The sequence below is a fragment of the Microtus ochrogaster genome, unplaced genomic scaffold, assembly GCF_000317375.1.
Source record: "Microtus ochrogaster isolate Prairie Vole_2 unplaced genomic scaffold, MicOch1.0 UNK6, whole genome shotgun sequence".
NCBI lineage: Eukaryota > Metazoa > Chordata > Mammalia > Rodentia > Cricetidae > Microtus > Microtus ochrogaster.
Window position 1 is genome coordinate 10,323,006 of NW_004949104.1, and position 15,737 is coordinate 10,338,742.

At 50.4% G+C, this 15,737-nt stretch overlaps 1 protein-coding gene across 4 annotated transcripts in view; it reads right to left on the reverse strand.

Annotated features, from left to right (window-relative positions):
* Positions 1-15,737, reverse strand: part of Limk2 (LIM domain kinase 2) — a 70,040-nt gene that overhangs the window by 6,431 nt on the left and 47,872 nt on the right. For 2 of the 4 annotated variants that reach the window (XM_026788706.1, XM_026788708.1), the window contains 11 exons: positions 13,605-13,740; positions 12,122-12,231; positions 11,395-11,583; positions 9,218-9,323; positions 8,691-8,887; positions 5,637-5,823; positions 5,047-5,064; positions 4,425-4,511; positions 2,730-2,861; positions 2,470-2,526; positions 180-245 (listed from right to left, as the gene is read on the reverse strand). In XM_026788706.1, coding sequence (XP_026644507.1) covers positions 180-245; positions 2,470-2,526; positions 2,730-2,861; positions 4,425-4,511; positions 5,047-5,064; positions 5,637-5,823; positions 8,691-8,887; positions 9,218-9,323; positions 11,395-11,583; positions 12,122-12,231; positions 13,605-13,740 — 1,285 coding nt within the window. The remainder of the gene's footprint in view (positions 1-179; positions 246-2,469; positions 2,527-2,729; positions 2,862-4,424; positions 4,512-5,046; positions 5,065-5,636; positions 5,824-8,690; positions 8,888-9,217; positions 9,324-11,394; positions 11,584-12,121; positions 12,232-13,604; positions 13,741-15,737) is intronic. The other 2 variants (XM_026788707.1, XM_005366100.2) reach the window with 1 other exon arrangement.

The following is a 15,737-nucleotide window of genomic DNA, read 5'->3' on the forward strand; positions in this document are numbered from 1 at the left end:
GTGTGTGTGTGTGTGTGTGTGTGTGAGAGAGAGAGAGAGAGAGAGAGAGAGAGAGAGAGAGAGAGAGAGAGAGAGAGAGACTGTTCCTGCATGTATGCACACATCAGAGTGCTTCCAGAAAACTGACGCAGAAGCCCCTAGGTGGCGTGTCCACAGCTCGGGCAGGAACGGGGACTTACCAACTTGATGAGGCAGTTGTGTGAGTTCAGATCCCGGTGGATGATGCACATGGAGTGCAAATACGCCTGCAACAGAAGCAGGAGCCATGGAGCCAGACAGACCCTGGCTCTGGACTGTGGCCAACGAGCCTGTTTTCCCAAGCCAGGCCTGCCCAGCTTCCCCTCCCAATCCCAGCCACCCTAGTGTCCCTGGAAGCTTGTTCAGCTTCCCATCCCCGCCCCCAAGCCATGCTTGGGTACCCACACCAGCAGAGAGCAGCCAGCTCCTGCCCAGGTTTTCCCTACAGTCTCCAACTCTCCTGGCCTGAGCTCCCATCCTTTTTACTTAGACTGAGGCAGCCTAAAGGGAGCGCCCTCAGACACACTGCTCCTTTCTCTCCTCCAGTGTCTGGCTTCAGCCCCTTTGGAGCTTTCCTGTCTGTGATGGGGAAGAAATGGCCTCCTAACTCACCTCCCCTGAGACTCCATCTGTCTGTCTGTCTGGACTTTAGTCCCCTCCCTCTTCCTGTCCAAATTGTTCTAAGCTAGTTTTGCTAGACATTCTCTTGTCACTCTTAGAAACTTTTTTCTTTCTCTCTCTCCTGCCAGTGTGGAAGGTACACTGCCCCCTTCCCTAAGCCCCTGTAGACTGTCTTACTGTTCCCAGGCCCACAGAGGTCTTCCTATAGCTGTACTACATGCCCTGGCTGCCTGCACCCCCCAAAGGCTGTCTATTCCTCTCCATGCTCCCCCTGACACCCCTTGTGTGTTTGAGTTTCTCTTCCAGCCTCCTCAGGGTCAGTCCTTTCAAAGTTATCTTTTATTTAAGTTTTTCAAGACAGGGTTTCTCTGTGTAGCCCTGGCTGACCTGGCACTAGCTCTGTAGACCAGGCTGGCTTCGAACTCACAGAGATCCACCTGCCTCTGCCTCCCGAGTGCTGGGATTAAAGGCGTGCACCACAAATGCCCAGCATAAAGCCATCTGCTCATGTGCTGACCACACTGCTTCAGTCTGTATACCTCTACGTCACAGAGCTCTAGCCGCCTCTTCTCTTCGGATAACTAGGTGACCACCCCCAAATTCCTGCCCAAGGCATGCTGGGATGTTCTGCTGACAGGCAACAACTGCAGCTTTCCCGATCCTGTCCCTGACCATCACTGCTTGGTAAGTGGCAGCACCATTCTAGGGGCCATGAGGCTACCTGACTGCTAGCCTTACAACCGTTCCCTCACTGCCAGCCAGTCTCTCCATTCTGACCCCTCCCCACTCTACATCTTAGAGTACTTATCCCCAAGCAAGGACCTAGTCTCTCCATTCTGACCCCTCCCCACTCTACATCTTAGAGTACTTATCCCCAAGCAAGGACCTAGTCTCTCCATTCTGACCCCACCCTGCCTCCCCACTGCCATTACCTTCATTACACAAACCTGAAATGTTTCCATGGCCTCTAACCTATTCTCTCTGCTTAAGGCTTCCTCAACTCCACCCTAACACCTTGGCGAAAGCCCAGTTCTGTTAACAACACCCCCCTCCCTAGTCTTCCTGATGATCTATAAATCTAGAATCCTTAGTAGCTGATACACATGGCTCCTTACTGCCTCCAGCCTTCTCTTCCAGACTGCTACTGTGTGAGCCCCCATGTGAGGAGCAATGCTAAAACCTCAGGTGTGGAGGGGTCACTGACAAGCCCAGGATCCCAACCCTGACCCTTTCTACTCCACGTCTCAACTTATCATAAAGGTTATTGGAGGAATGGCCTTCCTGGGTGCTGGCCCCCGCACAGTGCCTGCCTTGTGGAAGTGCTCATTCCATCAGGATTCGTCAGCTGTGAGGACTGCTAGACTCAAGCCCATAATCTGCCCCATTCACCTTCTCTCTTCCGGTCTGCTGCTGTCATTACTAAAACTTGGGGCCTCTTTGTCTCTAGAAACCTTAATGTACTTATGACTCTTCAGAATTCATCTAGAACTTGTTTCTTCCTCCTCCACTTCCTATTTTCTAGGCAGTGAGGTCCTGTGTTTACTCAAGGACCCTTCGCACCCCAACAGCTCTTTGGCAGCAAGGTCAGGGTACCCTGTGCTATGATTTGCCTTGTTCATGCCTTGTTTGCCGCTAAAGAGATTTGGAATCCTTTGAGAATTAGATTGCTGGCTGAAAGGCAGTAGCTGGCTAGAATTTCCTTGGCATTGAAAGAAACTCAATGAACAGCTGCTGAATGCTGCATCCCACACAGTGGGTATCTGGCTTCCAGAGCAGTCTGTGATCCCTGAACCTCACTCTACCCACGGGCAAGGCGGTGGTAGGACTCACCATTCCAGAGGAGATGCCTTTGGCAAACCTGACCTTCTGTTGCCAGGGGAACGGGTCCTGCAGGGTAGGAGAATGTCCGTAAGAGGTGTCCTCTCCAGCTCATGGTCTGGGCTCCATGGGTCAGCATGTGTGCCATAGAAACCTTTCAGCCCCTCCCAGTATACTCCTTTGAGGGCAAAGCAAGGTCCCTGGGTAATGGGCACCAGTGTCCCTCTGGTAACCCGCCAAGGCTCTTCGTGACTATGGGGCCATGTGCTCACCACGTTGCGCAGAAAGTCCTTCAGTGTGCCCCCCTCGATGTACTCAGTCAGCAGGTTTAGCTTCTTGTCCTTGTACAGAACGCCAATGAACTTGAGCACGTTAGGGTGGTCTAGGCTTCGCATCACTTTCACCTGGGGGGGCGGGGAGGGGCAGAGCATCACACAGGTGGGAGAGCCTCGCGGGTCCACCCACTGCCTTGCTTTTCTAGGAGTGCTCTGGGGAGCTAGGGGAGGAGGGTCCAAGAATGAGACCAAGGCCTGTGGTGACCCGGACCAATGGTGGACCCAGCTGCAGCAACCTAAGGTGGGAGGGGCGGTATAAACTAGATGGTCATAGGATGGGGTATCTGTTCCCTGGAGTCCCACTTCAGGGTGTTTGGTGGGGATCATAACAGCATGTGTATTAACTGATGTGTTCAATCACCCCCACCACCTGAATTGCATCCTTCCATTGGCTTGTACCGTCTTTAGTGAGCGTTCACTGAACAGAGGCACTCCTTTAGAAGGGACATTCCCCTAGGTCATTTTCCTCCTTCCCTTCTTTCTCATTTATTTATTTATTATTATTCTTTGTTTGTTTGTTTTTTGTTTTTCGAGACAGGGTTTCTTTGCATTGCTCTGGCTGTCCTGGAACTCACAGAGATCTGTCTGCCACTGGCTTGGGGCTCATTATGTAGGCAAGGCTGGCCTTGAATTCAGAGATCTGCCTGCCTTTAAGGATGCATTATCACACCTAGATCTCCCCTCACACTTTAAAACTATGGTCGAGGGCTAGGGAGATGGCTCAGAGTTTAAGAGCCTGGCTGCTTGTGCAGAAGATCCCAGTTCAATCCCTAACACTCACTGTCCCGTGGGATCTGATGCCCTCTTCTGGGTGTATATATACATGCAGACAAAACATCCATACACATGAAAAAGTAGTAATAAAAGAAAGAGTGAGACAAAAGCAACTTTCAGTTCTTTAAAGAAATAAAGTAGTGGTTGAAGATAAATCTCTCTCTTCATCCTCCCCCGACTCTGTCCCTGCTCTTTGTCCCTCCCTCCTCCTCTGTCTCTTAATGGAACCCAGAGCCTGTGCTGTTCTGCTGGCACTCTCTTACTGAGTTATCCCTAGCCCAACCCTTATTTATTTAGAACGTATGTGCATGAGTGTTTTGCCTTCATGTATGTATGTGTACCACATGTGTGCCTAGTGCTAGAGAAGGTCAGTGTGGGCCTCAGATCCCTGGAACTGGAGTTATGGATGGTTGTGAGCCACCATGTGGGTGCTGAGAACAGAACCCGGGTCCTCCATGCACACAAGTGCTCTTAACCACTGAGCCATCATCTCTCCAGCCCTCCCCACTTATATTTTCTGTTTTGAGACAACCTCATTATGTTGCTCAGGCTAGCCAGGCACTTCCAATCCTCCTGCCTCAGCCCCCTGGGCAGCTGGAGTGGCAGGGCTGGGCCACTAAGTCTGGCAGCCAAGTTTTCTTTTGGGGAAAACAAAAACAAAAACAAAAGTGTATTTGTAGGTTTCTCCCTTTTGCAACAGAGGCAGCAAACTTCCCACACTTACATCTCGCTTTCTTTTCTGAACAGGGTCTCATGACGCCACATCTGGCCAGTTCGGGGCTCGCAGGAGCCTCTTGCTTCAGCCCCTCAAGTAGCTACAAGTGTAAGTCTGATGGAAAGTCCAACCCCTTTTCTTACCTCAGTCAGGAAAGTCTTCTGTGTTTCCTCATCACAACGGATTAACTCCTTCATGACCATCACTTTGCCTGTGGCTTTGTGAGTCACCTACAGGAAGGGCATGTGTTAACAGTGCAGAGACCAGTTCTGGGGGGACTGTGAACGTCTGTGGGCCAAGGGAGGCGCTTGGTGGCAGAGAACTTAGCTGGCATGCTCAAGGTCCAGGGTCTGACCTCCAGCACCAGGGGAAAAAAGAAGAAAAAGGCGGGAAAAAAAAGCAAAGGAAATCGTTGTGGTGCACCCCCATTCCTTGGAGGACATACTAAGCCACAGCAGATTGCCCAGAGATCATGTGTAGAGGACAAAGCAGGGGATGGGGGGACTCAGGAAGGACATGTGTCTTCTCCCCTAGATGCCAGGCATGCACAGAGGAAAGCCAGGACTCCAGAAGAGGAAACTGGGGAAGGGGGGGGCACGCTGCCAAGCCAAGCAGGGGTTTTGCTCATCCGGCACAGAAGTGAGTCCCCTGGACGAACAGACTAGAGGCAGGGTGTCAGTGCCACAGACATGCACCAGGGGGCCGGGTGGGTCCGAGGTAAGCCTTCCAGTCTGGCTACCTGGAAAGCTGAGATACTCGGCTTACCTGACCCCCCCCTCCCAGCTCTCAGCAGAGGAGGAGGAGAGAAAGAGAGAAAGGTTAGTTCCTGAGTTCACCAGGATTGTAGGAGCCTTTACCTGGTGGCATGCCTCGCCCTGGGGCCTCTGGGCACCTGACACACACACCCTTACAGACTGGTGAGGGCGAGGGACCTGGATCCTAACCTGGGTTTCCAGAGCCCAAGCTCACTAGAGCAGCAGTGCGGGGACAGAAAGGCTACTTCAGAGACCATCACTCACAGCTGGGAAGGCCGAGTGCCCTACAGGGTCGCAGTGTGGCACTGTAAGGTAGATGCGCTGAAGAAGGTGTGAGAAGCCTAGCAAGGTGGCTCGGCGGGCAAAGGAGCGCGCTGTGTGAGCCTGCCGACCAGAGCTGCGGCCCCAGAACACAGGTGAAGGTGGAAGGAGAGGACAGACCTGCCGCAGGGCCCTCTGGCCTCCCTACGTGTGCCACGGCACTACAGCACCCACATGGGCCCACACAGACATCACACACACAACGAAACAAAGGAAAGGAAAAGGAAGGTGGCAGCGGCGGCGGCGGCGGCAGCAGCAGAGTCCAGAGGCTGTGCTCACCTTGATGGCCTGCCCGAAGAAGCCCTTGCCCAGAACCTCCCCGTGGAGCAGGTCGCAGGGCCGGAAGATCTGCTGTGAGTAGCTGCTGGAACAGCGCAGGGATTCGGAGCGGCTGATGTCACGGCTGAGGAGCAGGGGCTCCTTGGGAGAGCTGGGGCCAGGAGACTTGGAGATGCTGTTACTGCGCCTAAGGATGGGCAAAGGCAGGCTGTAGAGACTCGGCAAGACACCGCAACAGGGAGACACTGAGGTATACCTGGTCACTCCGGTGTCTGTAGTTGTGGTTCCCTGGGGGAAGGGAACTCTTATATCAGAGAGACATGCTATTTGGGAACTGCAGACATTATTAATCATAGTAAAAATACATTCAAAATGGGAAATCTGGAGACTAGAGCTATATCTCAGTGGTGAATTACCCACCTCGCATGTATACAGCCCTGGATTTCAGACCTAGCACTGCAAAGTGCAGTGCTGTGCATTTGTGTGTGCACATGAGCGTGCATATATGTGTGTATGGACAAAGAACTTCACATAGATGATTAACTATAGTCTACTAGCTTATGATACTCCGGACACAACAGCACTGTAGATAGCAATCCATTCCTGCTTGATTCAAGGTACCATACAGTGATGGAAAGCTCCATCTACAAAAGGGACAAATGCATTTTAGATCAAATTTTGAATAAATCTGTATCTGCCTGTACTGCTTACATTTTAAGATAATAAACATATGATTTTTATGGCAATAAAGCCACCATATTTACATTTGCAAAAGCAGTCAGTTACAGCAACGGCTGGTGACTGGTTCTTCATCTTACTGAAGGCTGACACTGAGGGCCGACACCATCCTGTGCTGCCAGCTTTCTTGCCCCTGCTCTTCGCTGTGCTGCCTCATGCTTTCCATGCCTACAGCGAACGCAAGGGAGCTGCCTGTTCCTGCATGAGGCTTCTCTGGGCAGCTCTCCAGCCACTGCACTCCTCACTCTTTCCTGCCCTCTGCCCCGGCTGCTTTGCCTCTCCTCAGTCATGCTGGCCAAGGCCAAGCGGCTGTCAGGGTGATCTGGGGAGAGGTCGTGTTTCAGACAGAAGCCAGACGACAGGGACCTGACTGGTTCAGCTCATCTGAGCAGGGGGTGGAGAAAGGATCTGGTTCCTAGTTACCCTAATGGTACATCACATTTATGGAGTGCAGACCTGGATCTGTACCTTGTCTCCTTTGCTACATTTAACTCTTACAGAACCAAAGAGACAGTCACCTTTATTGCAACCCCATCACAGATGGAGAAACAGGGTAAAACGTAAGAGAACGTTATGGATATTTCTGCCTGAGAACATGGCACTTCTGACTCTGGTCCTTTAAGTCACCTCCATGGGGCTCACATACAAGATAACCGTTGCCCTCCATGGGCTTTGCCAGCTTTAGGTGTGGGGGTGTTTGTCCCCAAGTCTTAAAACACCTATGTTTGACAGCACAGCAGTGCTTTTGACCTAGCCCTCAGGAGGCAGAGACAGGCAGATCTCTCTGAGTTCAAGGCTAGTCTGGTCTCTAGAGTTCCAGGTTAGCCAGGGCTACATATTAAGATCTTGTCTTGGCTGGGCGGTGGTGGCACATGCCTTTAATCCCAGCACTTGGGTGGCAGAGTCAGGCAGATCTCTGTGAGTTCCAGACCAGCCTGGTCTAGAAGAGCTAGTTCTAGGACAGACTCCAAAGCTACAGAGAAACCCTGTCTTAAGAAAACAAACAAACAAACAAAATAAAATAAAAGAAAAACAAAAGATCTTGTCTCAGAAAGGGGGGGAGGCTGGAGAGAGATGGCTCAGCGGTTAGGAACATTGGCTGTTCTTCTAGAAGACCAAGGTTCAATTTCCAGTACGAACATGGCAGCTCAGAACTGCCTGTAACTCTAGTCCAGGGGATCCGATACCTTCACATGCAGACAACACATGAATACACATGAAATAAAAGTAAAATTTTAAAGCAACAAAAAACAAACCGAAACAACCCCAACAATACTGCCCTTCCCTATTTGTTCATCTCTCTTCTCTCTCTTTTTTTCCCCAAGACAGGATTTTCTGTGTAGCCTGGCTGTCTTGGAACTAGCTCTGTAGACCAGGCTGGCCTCAAACTCAGAGATCCGCCTGCCTCTGCCTCCCGAGTACTGGGATTAAAGATGTGTACCACCACTGCCTGGATATGATATGAGCCCCCCCATTTCCCCCATGTTGGATTGTAAAGATTTTTGGCATTATTAATTTCCTGTCTAGCTTGAGCTTTTTTTTTTTAATTTTTTGGTTTTTTGAGACAAGAGTTTCTTTGTGTACTCTTGGCTGTCCTGAAACTTGCTTTGTAGACCAGGCTGGCCTTGAACGCATGTAGATCTGCCTGCCTCTGCCTCCCAAGGGCTGGGATTAAAAGCACGCACCACCACTGCCCAAATGGCTTGAGTTTAATGGATAGAGCTGGATCCTCTGCTTTGGTGTGTGTACACCTGTGCATGTGTCAGAGGGAAAGAGCACATTGTGAATGTGTGTGTGTGTGTGTGTGTGTGTGTGTGCATGCACTCATGCAGAGCTCAGCGGAGGATATCACATGTTCTCTCTCACTTTCCACCTTATTCCCTTGGGAGATCTCTCCCTGAACCTGGAGCTAAACTGGCGGCCAGCAAGTCCATTAATCCTCCTGTCTCCACTCCCAAAGGTGCTGGAGTTTCAGGAATATGTCATGGCGTGTACAGCTATGCATGGCTTTTTACACGGGTCCTAGGATCTAAGTTCTCCTGTCTGCTTAGCAAGTAGTCTGAACCCAGCCGCAGCCTGGTCCTCTTTGAGACAGCATTTTACACTATAGTCCAGGCTTGCCTTGAACTCATGGTGGTCCTCCTGCCTCAGCTTCCTGAGTGCTGAGATTATGGATGAGAGCAATGCTTTTTTAAAACTTGTACAAGTCTCAGATCCTGTCTCCGGTCCAAGGTTCCCTAAGGCTGCTAGCCTCCAAAAGCCAACATAGCCTCTGAGAGACAGACGATAACAAGACAGGCAGGACAGCAGTAGCACCTCAGGGAACGTCTCCTCAGTGTCCCCTCCTGATTCTCCTTGGTGTCCAGAGTGCCGAGCGTGTGAGAGTGTCCAGTACTCTGCATGTGGGGAGAAAGCCGGGTATCTAGCCGTAGCTGGTCCAGGCGCTGGGGGACAGGGTCATGCTCGATCAGCAGTTGAAGTGTCTGGCTTGTCTGGTTAATCGCATCTTCCACCTGTGGCCAACAGCAGTGTAAGGTTCGTCTCCACAACCTGTCCTACCCCAGGCTACCTACTGTCCCCACAAACGGTCTAAGCACAGTGTAGCCAATGCTCAGTTTGGTTAGCAGTGGCCTCTAGCCACTAGAGGTCATTCAGTGCCCTCTGTCTGGCATTTTGTCACCTCGCCACCTCTCAGCCCATCTCTACTGCCCTGGAAATGTTAGGTTGATCCAGAAGGTCAGTATAGTTGCTACAGGCTCAATGCTAAGATGGGCCGCAGCCAGGTCTTCTGGGAGCCTGTTCTGTGTGCCTTCCCCACAACACACACTGGACACACACTGTACCTCTTCTACACGCAGAGTGCGGACAGGGGTCCCATTGATCTCCAGGATGCGGTCCCCAGGGTGGATGGCATTGCGGTTGTTGGGACTGATGTGCATCCGGTTGACCCTGAAGACAGACAGGAATTAAGGCAGGATAAAAGCATTCTGAGAACTCACCTGACCGCTTGTACAGGGAAATCTCACCAAGGCCCATTATGTCACAACTCTTAAGGCCACCCACATGAAAACACAGTGCCCATCTCAGAATGCTTTCTTCTCAATGAAGGGAACTGTCCTTACCTATTGGCCTAAGCCAGAAGCCTGGACATTGTCCCCATTTGGAGTTCCCTCAAATCCCTCCTTTCTTCCCCCCAACCCCCACCCACTTCTGAGAATCCTGCCTTCTCTCCGTCACCATAGTTACCAGCATCTCTCTCCTGGATCACTGGAGGAACCTCTGCTCTACACCTCTAGGCCTTTTCTCTCTCATCTCCAGCCTCCACACCAGTGATCTTCCAAATGTCAATCCACCTGGGTTATCTTGCTGCTTAAAGTCCTTCACGGACCTGCTGAGCCATCACAGTCAAGGTCCGCCATGACTAACAGCCACTTGGGCTACTCTATCAACTTATACTAAACAGTCCCAGACACCTACCTCTGGAGATAACTGGTCTCCCTCTACCCCAAACAATTTCCTCCTTTTTTTATCTACTGAAGCTACAGAACAGATCTCATCTTCTCCTGACTTCTTAACCCTAGTAATTGCCCACCTATACTGTAAGACCCAGCCTCACAGTCAATATTGATAGGGCTCCCTTTCTCTCTTAGTCGTCATGAGGTGAGTAGTTTTACCACACTCCCTGCTGCCATGATGCTCTGCCATCAGCCACCATGAGGTGGGAAGTTTTACCACACTCCCTGCCATGATGCTCTGCTTCAACAAAGACCCACAAAAAAAATGAAGCCAGGTATTCCATAGATGTAGTCTCTCCTCTGATCTTTGGATAAGACCCAGGGAAGGATCTTACCCTCTTTGAGGTCATGGACTTTTATTTTCTTCATCCTCCATTCAAATATGCAACCAGTAAGACAATAACGGATGACTTCCTACTAATGGCAGGCCCTTGAACACAGTACTGAACGAGCCAAACAAAGCAAGTTCCCTTCTGGAGTTTATGTTGGAGTGGTCTCTTAGTTAGGGTTCTATCGCTGTGAAGAGACACCACGACCACATCAACTCTTCTAAAGGAAATCAGTGGGGCTGGCTTACAGATTGAGGTTTAGTCCATTATTATCATGATGGGAGGCATGGCAGCTCACAGGCAGAACTGCGCTAGAGAGAAGTCAAAGTTCTACATTTGGATCAGCAGGCAGCAGGAAGAGAGACTGACACTGGGTCTGGCTTGAGTTTCTGAAACCTCAAAGCCCACCCCCAATGACACATTCTGGTGCGGGACAATTCTGTATTCTGTCAATTATGTTTTAAATAAACTCTGATTGGCCAGTAGGCAAGCAGGAAGTATAGGCGGGACAACCAGACAGGAAGTAGAGGTGGGGCAACGAGAACAGGAGTATTCTGGGAAGAAGGAAGCTCTTCCCCCCAGTCCTGTCTAGATACTGAAGAAGCAGGATGTGACCTGCCCTGCTGAAAAAGGGACTAAGCCATGTGGATAACACAGCTAAGAATAATGGGTTAATATAAGTTACAAGAGTTGATAAGAAGCCTGAGCTAATGGGCCAATCAGTTTATAACTTATGTAGACCTCTGTGTGATTTTCTTTGGGGATTTAGCAGCTATGGGAACTGGGCAGGACAGAAACCCCAACTAGCAGGACCTCATGTTACAACATTCCTTCCAACAAGGACACATCTCCATTAGCCACTCCTTAAACATTCAAATATATGAGCCTATGGGGGCCAATCTTATTCAAACCACCAAAAGTAGGGAGGACAGATGACAATCAAGCTGATATGCATTAATCCTTGATGATTTCAAGGAGCAAACATGATCTGAAACCTGACACCTGAAGGCTGAGAAGGCAGCCTTAAGAATCTGGTAGAAAGCAACTTGGGCAGAAGAAACATGAAGCACCAAGGTCAGGAGCAAGGTAGAGGAGACTCCACAATTCTGAGCCCTGTGAGGACTACCTGTGGACTCGTACCATGAGCCTCTGCTGCAAGGCTCCCAAAACACTCACTCTTTTACTTGCACGGTGGTGGCATAGTTAGAAGAGGCACTTTCCACGGACACGGAGAAGCCACGTCTGCACTCGGTGGTGGCCGGCATGGAGATGAGTGTGACCGAATAGGGCAGCTGGTCCTGGACAGACTCCGTGGACAGCCTTTCGAACATGGGTGCCAGTACCACATCATTGTGGCACTTCCCACTGGAGAGAGGGGCACAGAGGGAGCTGAAATCCTACCGACCAACCTGGAAGCCCCCAGCAGGCACTGTGTCACATGCAACGAGTCTTGATGGCTTGAGGAGGCTAGGACTGGGTGGCAAGTCGAGACAGTGGCAGAGAGAATACTGGGAGGAACCCTGGCCTGGAGATGAGATGGGCTGGGTTTTCTTGCTCTGCCTGACTCACAGTAAGAACCTTGTCCTAGACTCTTGTTCCCTCTCTGGGCCCAAGCAAACTTCTTTTGTTAACCAAGGTAGTTGGACAGAGGGATATGGGTGAACTCTAGGGCCTTTTCTCTAATAGGAGGCTGCTCCTAAGAGGGCATCTTCTACCCATTTTCTCCCTCTGGAAGGATTACAGGACAGAGTGAAGTTCTGGGACAGGTCAGGATGGAGGGCAGTGATGCTATCTAGCAGTCCTCCTAGGATACCACTCCAGCTGCCTTCACCCTACTGCTCCTGCACTCCTGTCCCACTTCCCTGGCTGCTATTACTGGCGAGGACACACAGGGACATCTTACCAGTATAGTGTAGCATGCTGTACCAAGGCATACGCATCCCCATCCTCAATGATCACCTTGCAGCTCATGCAGGCAAAGCACTCTGGGTGGTATTTAAACTCCCCAGCCACCTGTGAGCAGATGGGAAGGGCGCAAAAGGAAGAGGTGAGCTATCACTTTTGTTAGAGTGGATGGAATTAGTGGTGGGTGAGCGGCCTGCATCAGGGCTGTGCTGACTGCAGCTACCAAGATCAATTCTTTACAAGTAAGGACTTGCAGATCCCAGTCAACACCCAAGCTGTCAGTCCCTGCCCTAGAGTTTCTGTAGAAGTGACAGGCTATCTCCTGCTGTTTCTGACACCACAAAAAACCGTTGGCCTCAGTCACGAGAACATGTCCCCCAAGGTAATCACTCCTACTGCCAAGGCTCACTATCCCTCCGACACAGGGCTTTCAGGTCTGTCTATGCGTGAACTTCACTGTATAGAGTAGCTACAGGCAGCAGAACCTCTCTCAGCCAGCCCATTCTGGTTCCCGCCATCCAGTTTCCTGATCAGGACCTAGATACATCCTCTTCCAAACCTGTCACCTGTCCTTTAAGGCTTCATCTCGCTACACTGTGTTTTTTCCCTCTTCTCTACCTTCCCACTCCCAACAATGTACTGTAAAGTCTCTAGGAGTATAGTAGACATTACACTGCTATGTTGTCATGTGTGGTTTGAGCTCCCCAAGATACTGGCTCTGGAAGTGGGGCTGCCCGCTGCCATTTCAGACTTAAGAATATTTGTCTCTAAGTGTCTTCCCAGATCCCTTGTCTGGAAGCGGGCTTGCCCCTCTTGCTCTGAGAGGGTGGGAAAAGATTGGCAGCACAACCCAAGAAGAAAAACACTGTCCTGAGAGCAGAAGGTGAAATCACTCAACAGAGGCTACTGCTGCTAGTTCATGCTATAAAATGCAGAAGAATTTTTACAGAGAACCTGGAAGTTCCCCGGGATGCTCATCTTTGGGAAGAAAGCTCAATCAGGAATGCTGACTGCTTCCAGTGTCTGCTGGATGTTTCACACACCCGACTCGATGTCACCTTTTTGTCATTTGTTCTTTACTTGGAAGCTGAGGGGACGCTCTGTTCTGCCTTGGACTCTCCGAGGAGCCTCTCACTCAGGAGCCGCAGCTGGTGCCCTCCCTGGGTCCTAGTTATCTGCTGATGTCTGCTACGTCCTAGGAGCCGCTACACTGCTCGTGCGCTGGCCTCTGCTCACCATCGAAACTCACTCGCTGTGAGCCAAGCACAGCCATCACAGAAGGTCCTCTGGCCCTCGCAGGACAGAGGAAGGCCAGACCTGGCTTTTAAGAAGGGCTCAGCAGACACCTATAGCTGAGTGGATGATAAAGGACGGGCCCTAGCTAATGAAAAGACCAACCGTGACTGACCATGGGGAACTGGAAAGGATTATTGTTGGACTGTGGACTGGGGTGGGGGGTGGAGAGGCAGGGGCTGGCTCACCATGGCAGGCCCTGTCATCAGCAGGGAGCAGCCGTGGCAGAATTCTCCAAACTTGGCCCAGTAGTCCTTGTGGCAGTAGAGCCTCCCATCCTTCTCGTAGTACCAGTTGGTGAGGGATTCCTGGCATTCTGAACACCTGCCGGGACAGAAAAGAAATGCTACTGGGTCGCTAGGACAAGCCCACAGGTGGCCCCTTGGCTCCCAGCTTAACGACGAAATGGGCACGCCTCTCTTCTTCCAGAGACAGGATGGAAGGAGCTACAGCTTAGTGCCCCCGCAAGGGAAACTGCTCCAGAGCGAACATGGCTCCAGATCCCGCTGTGTTGAGTCGCCTGCTCCTGTGAGCAGATGCAACAGGCGCCGGAGCCCTGAGAGAAGCTGCGAAGAAAAAAGAATCCTCCCCTAGAAAAATGCACATATAACGTATGTGTGGGGTTTGTGGGTAGCCCTCAAGTTCATGCACAGCCCCAGTTAACAACCTCACTGCTGGGTGGTGGACCTCTGAGTTTGAGGCCAGCCTGGTTTACAGAACAAGATCCAGGACAACCAAGGCTACACAGAGACACCCTGTCTCAACAAACAAACAAACAAACAAACAAACAAACAAAAAAACAACCTTTCAGAGCTGGAGAGATGGTTCAGCAGTTAAGAGCACTGGTTGCTTTTCCAGAGGACCTGGGTTCAATTCCCAGCACCTGAATGGAGCTCACAACTGTCTGTAACTCTACTCCCAGGGGATCTGACACCCTCATATGGATATACATGCAGGCAAAACACCAATGCACATAAAATAAGAATAGATCATTTTAAAAAAATGTTAAAAAAGAACCTTTACTCTAGATAGATGTTTCAATGATCAACAAAATTTCAACCAACCCATCTTCAAAAGTCACAGTATGATGGTGCTTCCCCCCCCCCCCAAGACAATGTTTCTCTGTGTAACAGCTCTGTCCTAGAACTAGCTCTGTAGACCAGGCTGGCCTTGAACTCAGAGATCTGCCTGCCTCTGCCTCCTGAATGCTGGGATTCAAGCCACCACCATCCATCACCACTGCTGGCTATGGTGGTGTTTCCTGAGGAGAGAAAAAGGAGGGGGGAGAAGAAAGCTCAGCATGAAGAAGTCTGTCACCAGGCTCAGCACTCACTGACAGTATCACAGCAAAGAGCCAGAGTGTGTTCCCAGCACTCCTCACTGGTTCCCAATTGCTCACATCTTCACAGTGGGGGTCCAAATGCCTCTGAGAGCACCACCTGCACTCACACACACACCTACTCACTGATAAACGCTATACATTAAATTAAAATAATTAAAATTAATAAAATCTTAAAAAAGACTCAGTTTCTTTTGAGTGGATGTTTCGTCTGCATGTATATATGTCTCTCAAGTCATGCACAGTGCCTAGGACATCAGATCCTCTAGAACTGCAGTCAAGAATACTTGAGAGCATCACAGAGGGGCTGGGAACTGAACCCAGGTCCCTCTGCAAGAGCAACAAGTGCTTTTAACCACTGAGCCATCTCTGTGGTCCCAATAAAACAAAATCCAAAAAAACCCAAACAAATTAAAACAAACACTTTATCAGCCTGGGTGGTGAGAGTGGTGCACCTTTAATCCCAGCACTTACCCCGCTATACAAAGAAAACCTGTCTCAAAAACAAAACAAAAACCACCTCATCCCACAAGTTCAGCATATGAGCTTGGTGATCTGGGTAAGACTGGCCCCACAGGCTCATCTATTTGAATGCTTAGTCAAGAGAGTGGGGCTGACTGGAAGGATGAAAAGGATTAGGAGGTGTGTCCTTGTTGCAGGAAGTGTCTTTTCACAGCAACAGAGTGTGCAGGACAGTGAGGAAGAATGGCTGCCAGAGGTAAAGTTCTAACTTTTATAAAAAGTTAATATGGAGGAGGCAGATCAGAGGCTTTTTGTTGTTGTTCGACACTGGGTCTCATGTAGCCGAGCTAACCGAAGAGCACACACAGCTCAGAGCCGGCTCCCTGGCCACCCAGTCAATGTACCTCTTTCCTTTCAGTTAGACTCTCTTTTATTGAGATGGGTCTTACTATATTACCCAGCCTGGTCTTGGACTCAAGAGATCTTTCTGCCTAAGCCTCTCAAGTAGCTGGGATTGTAG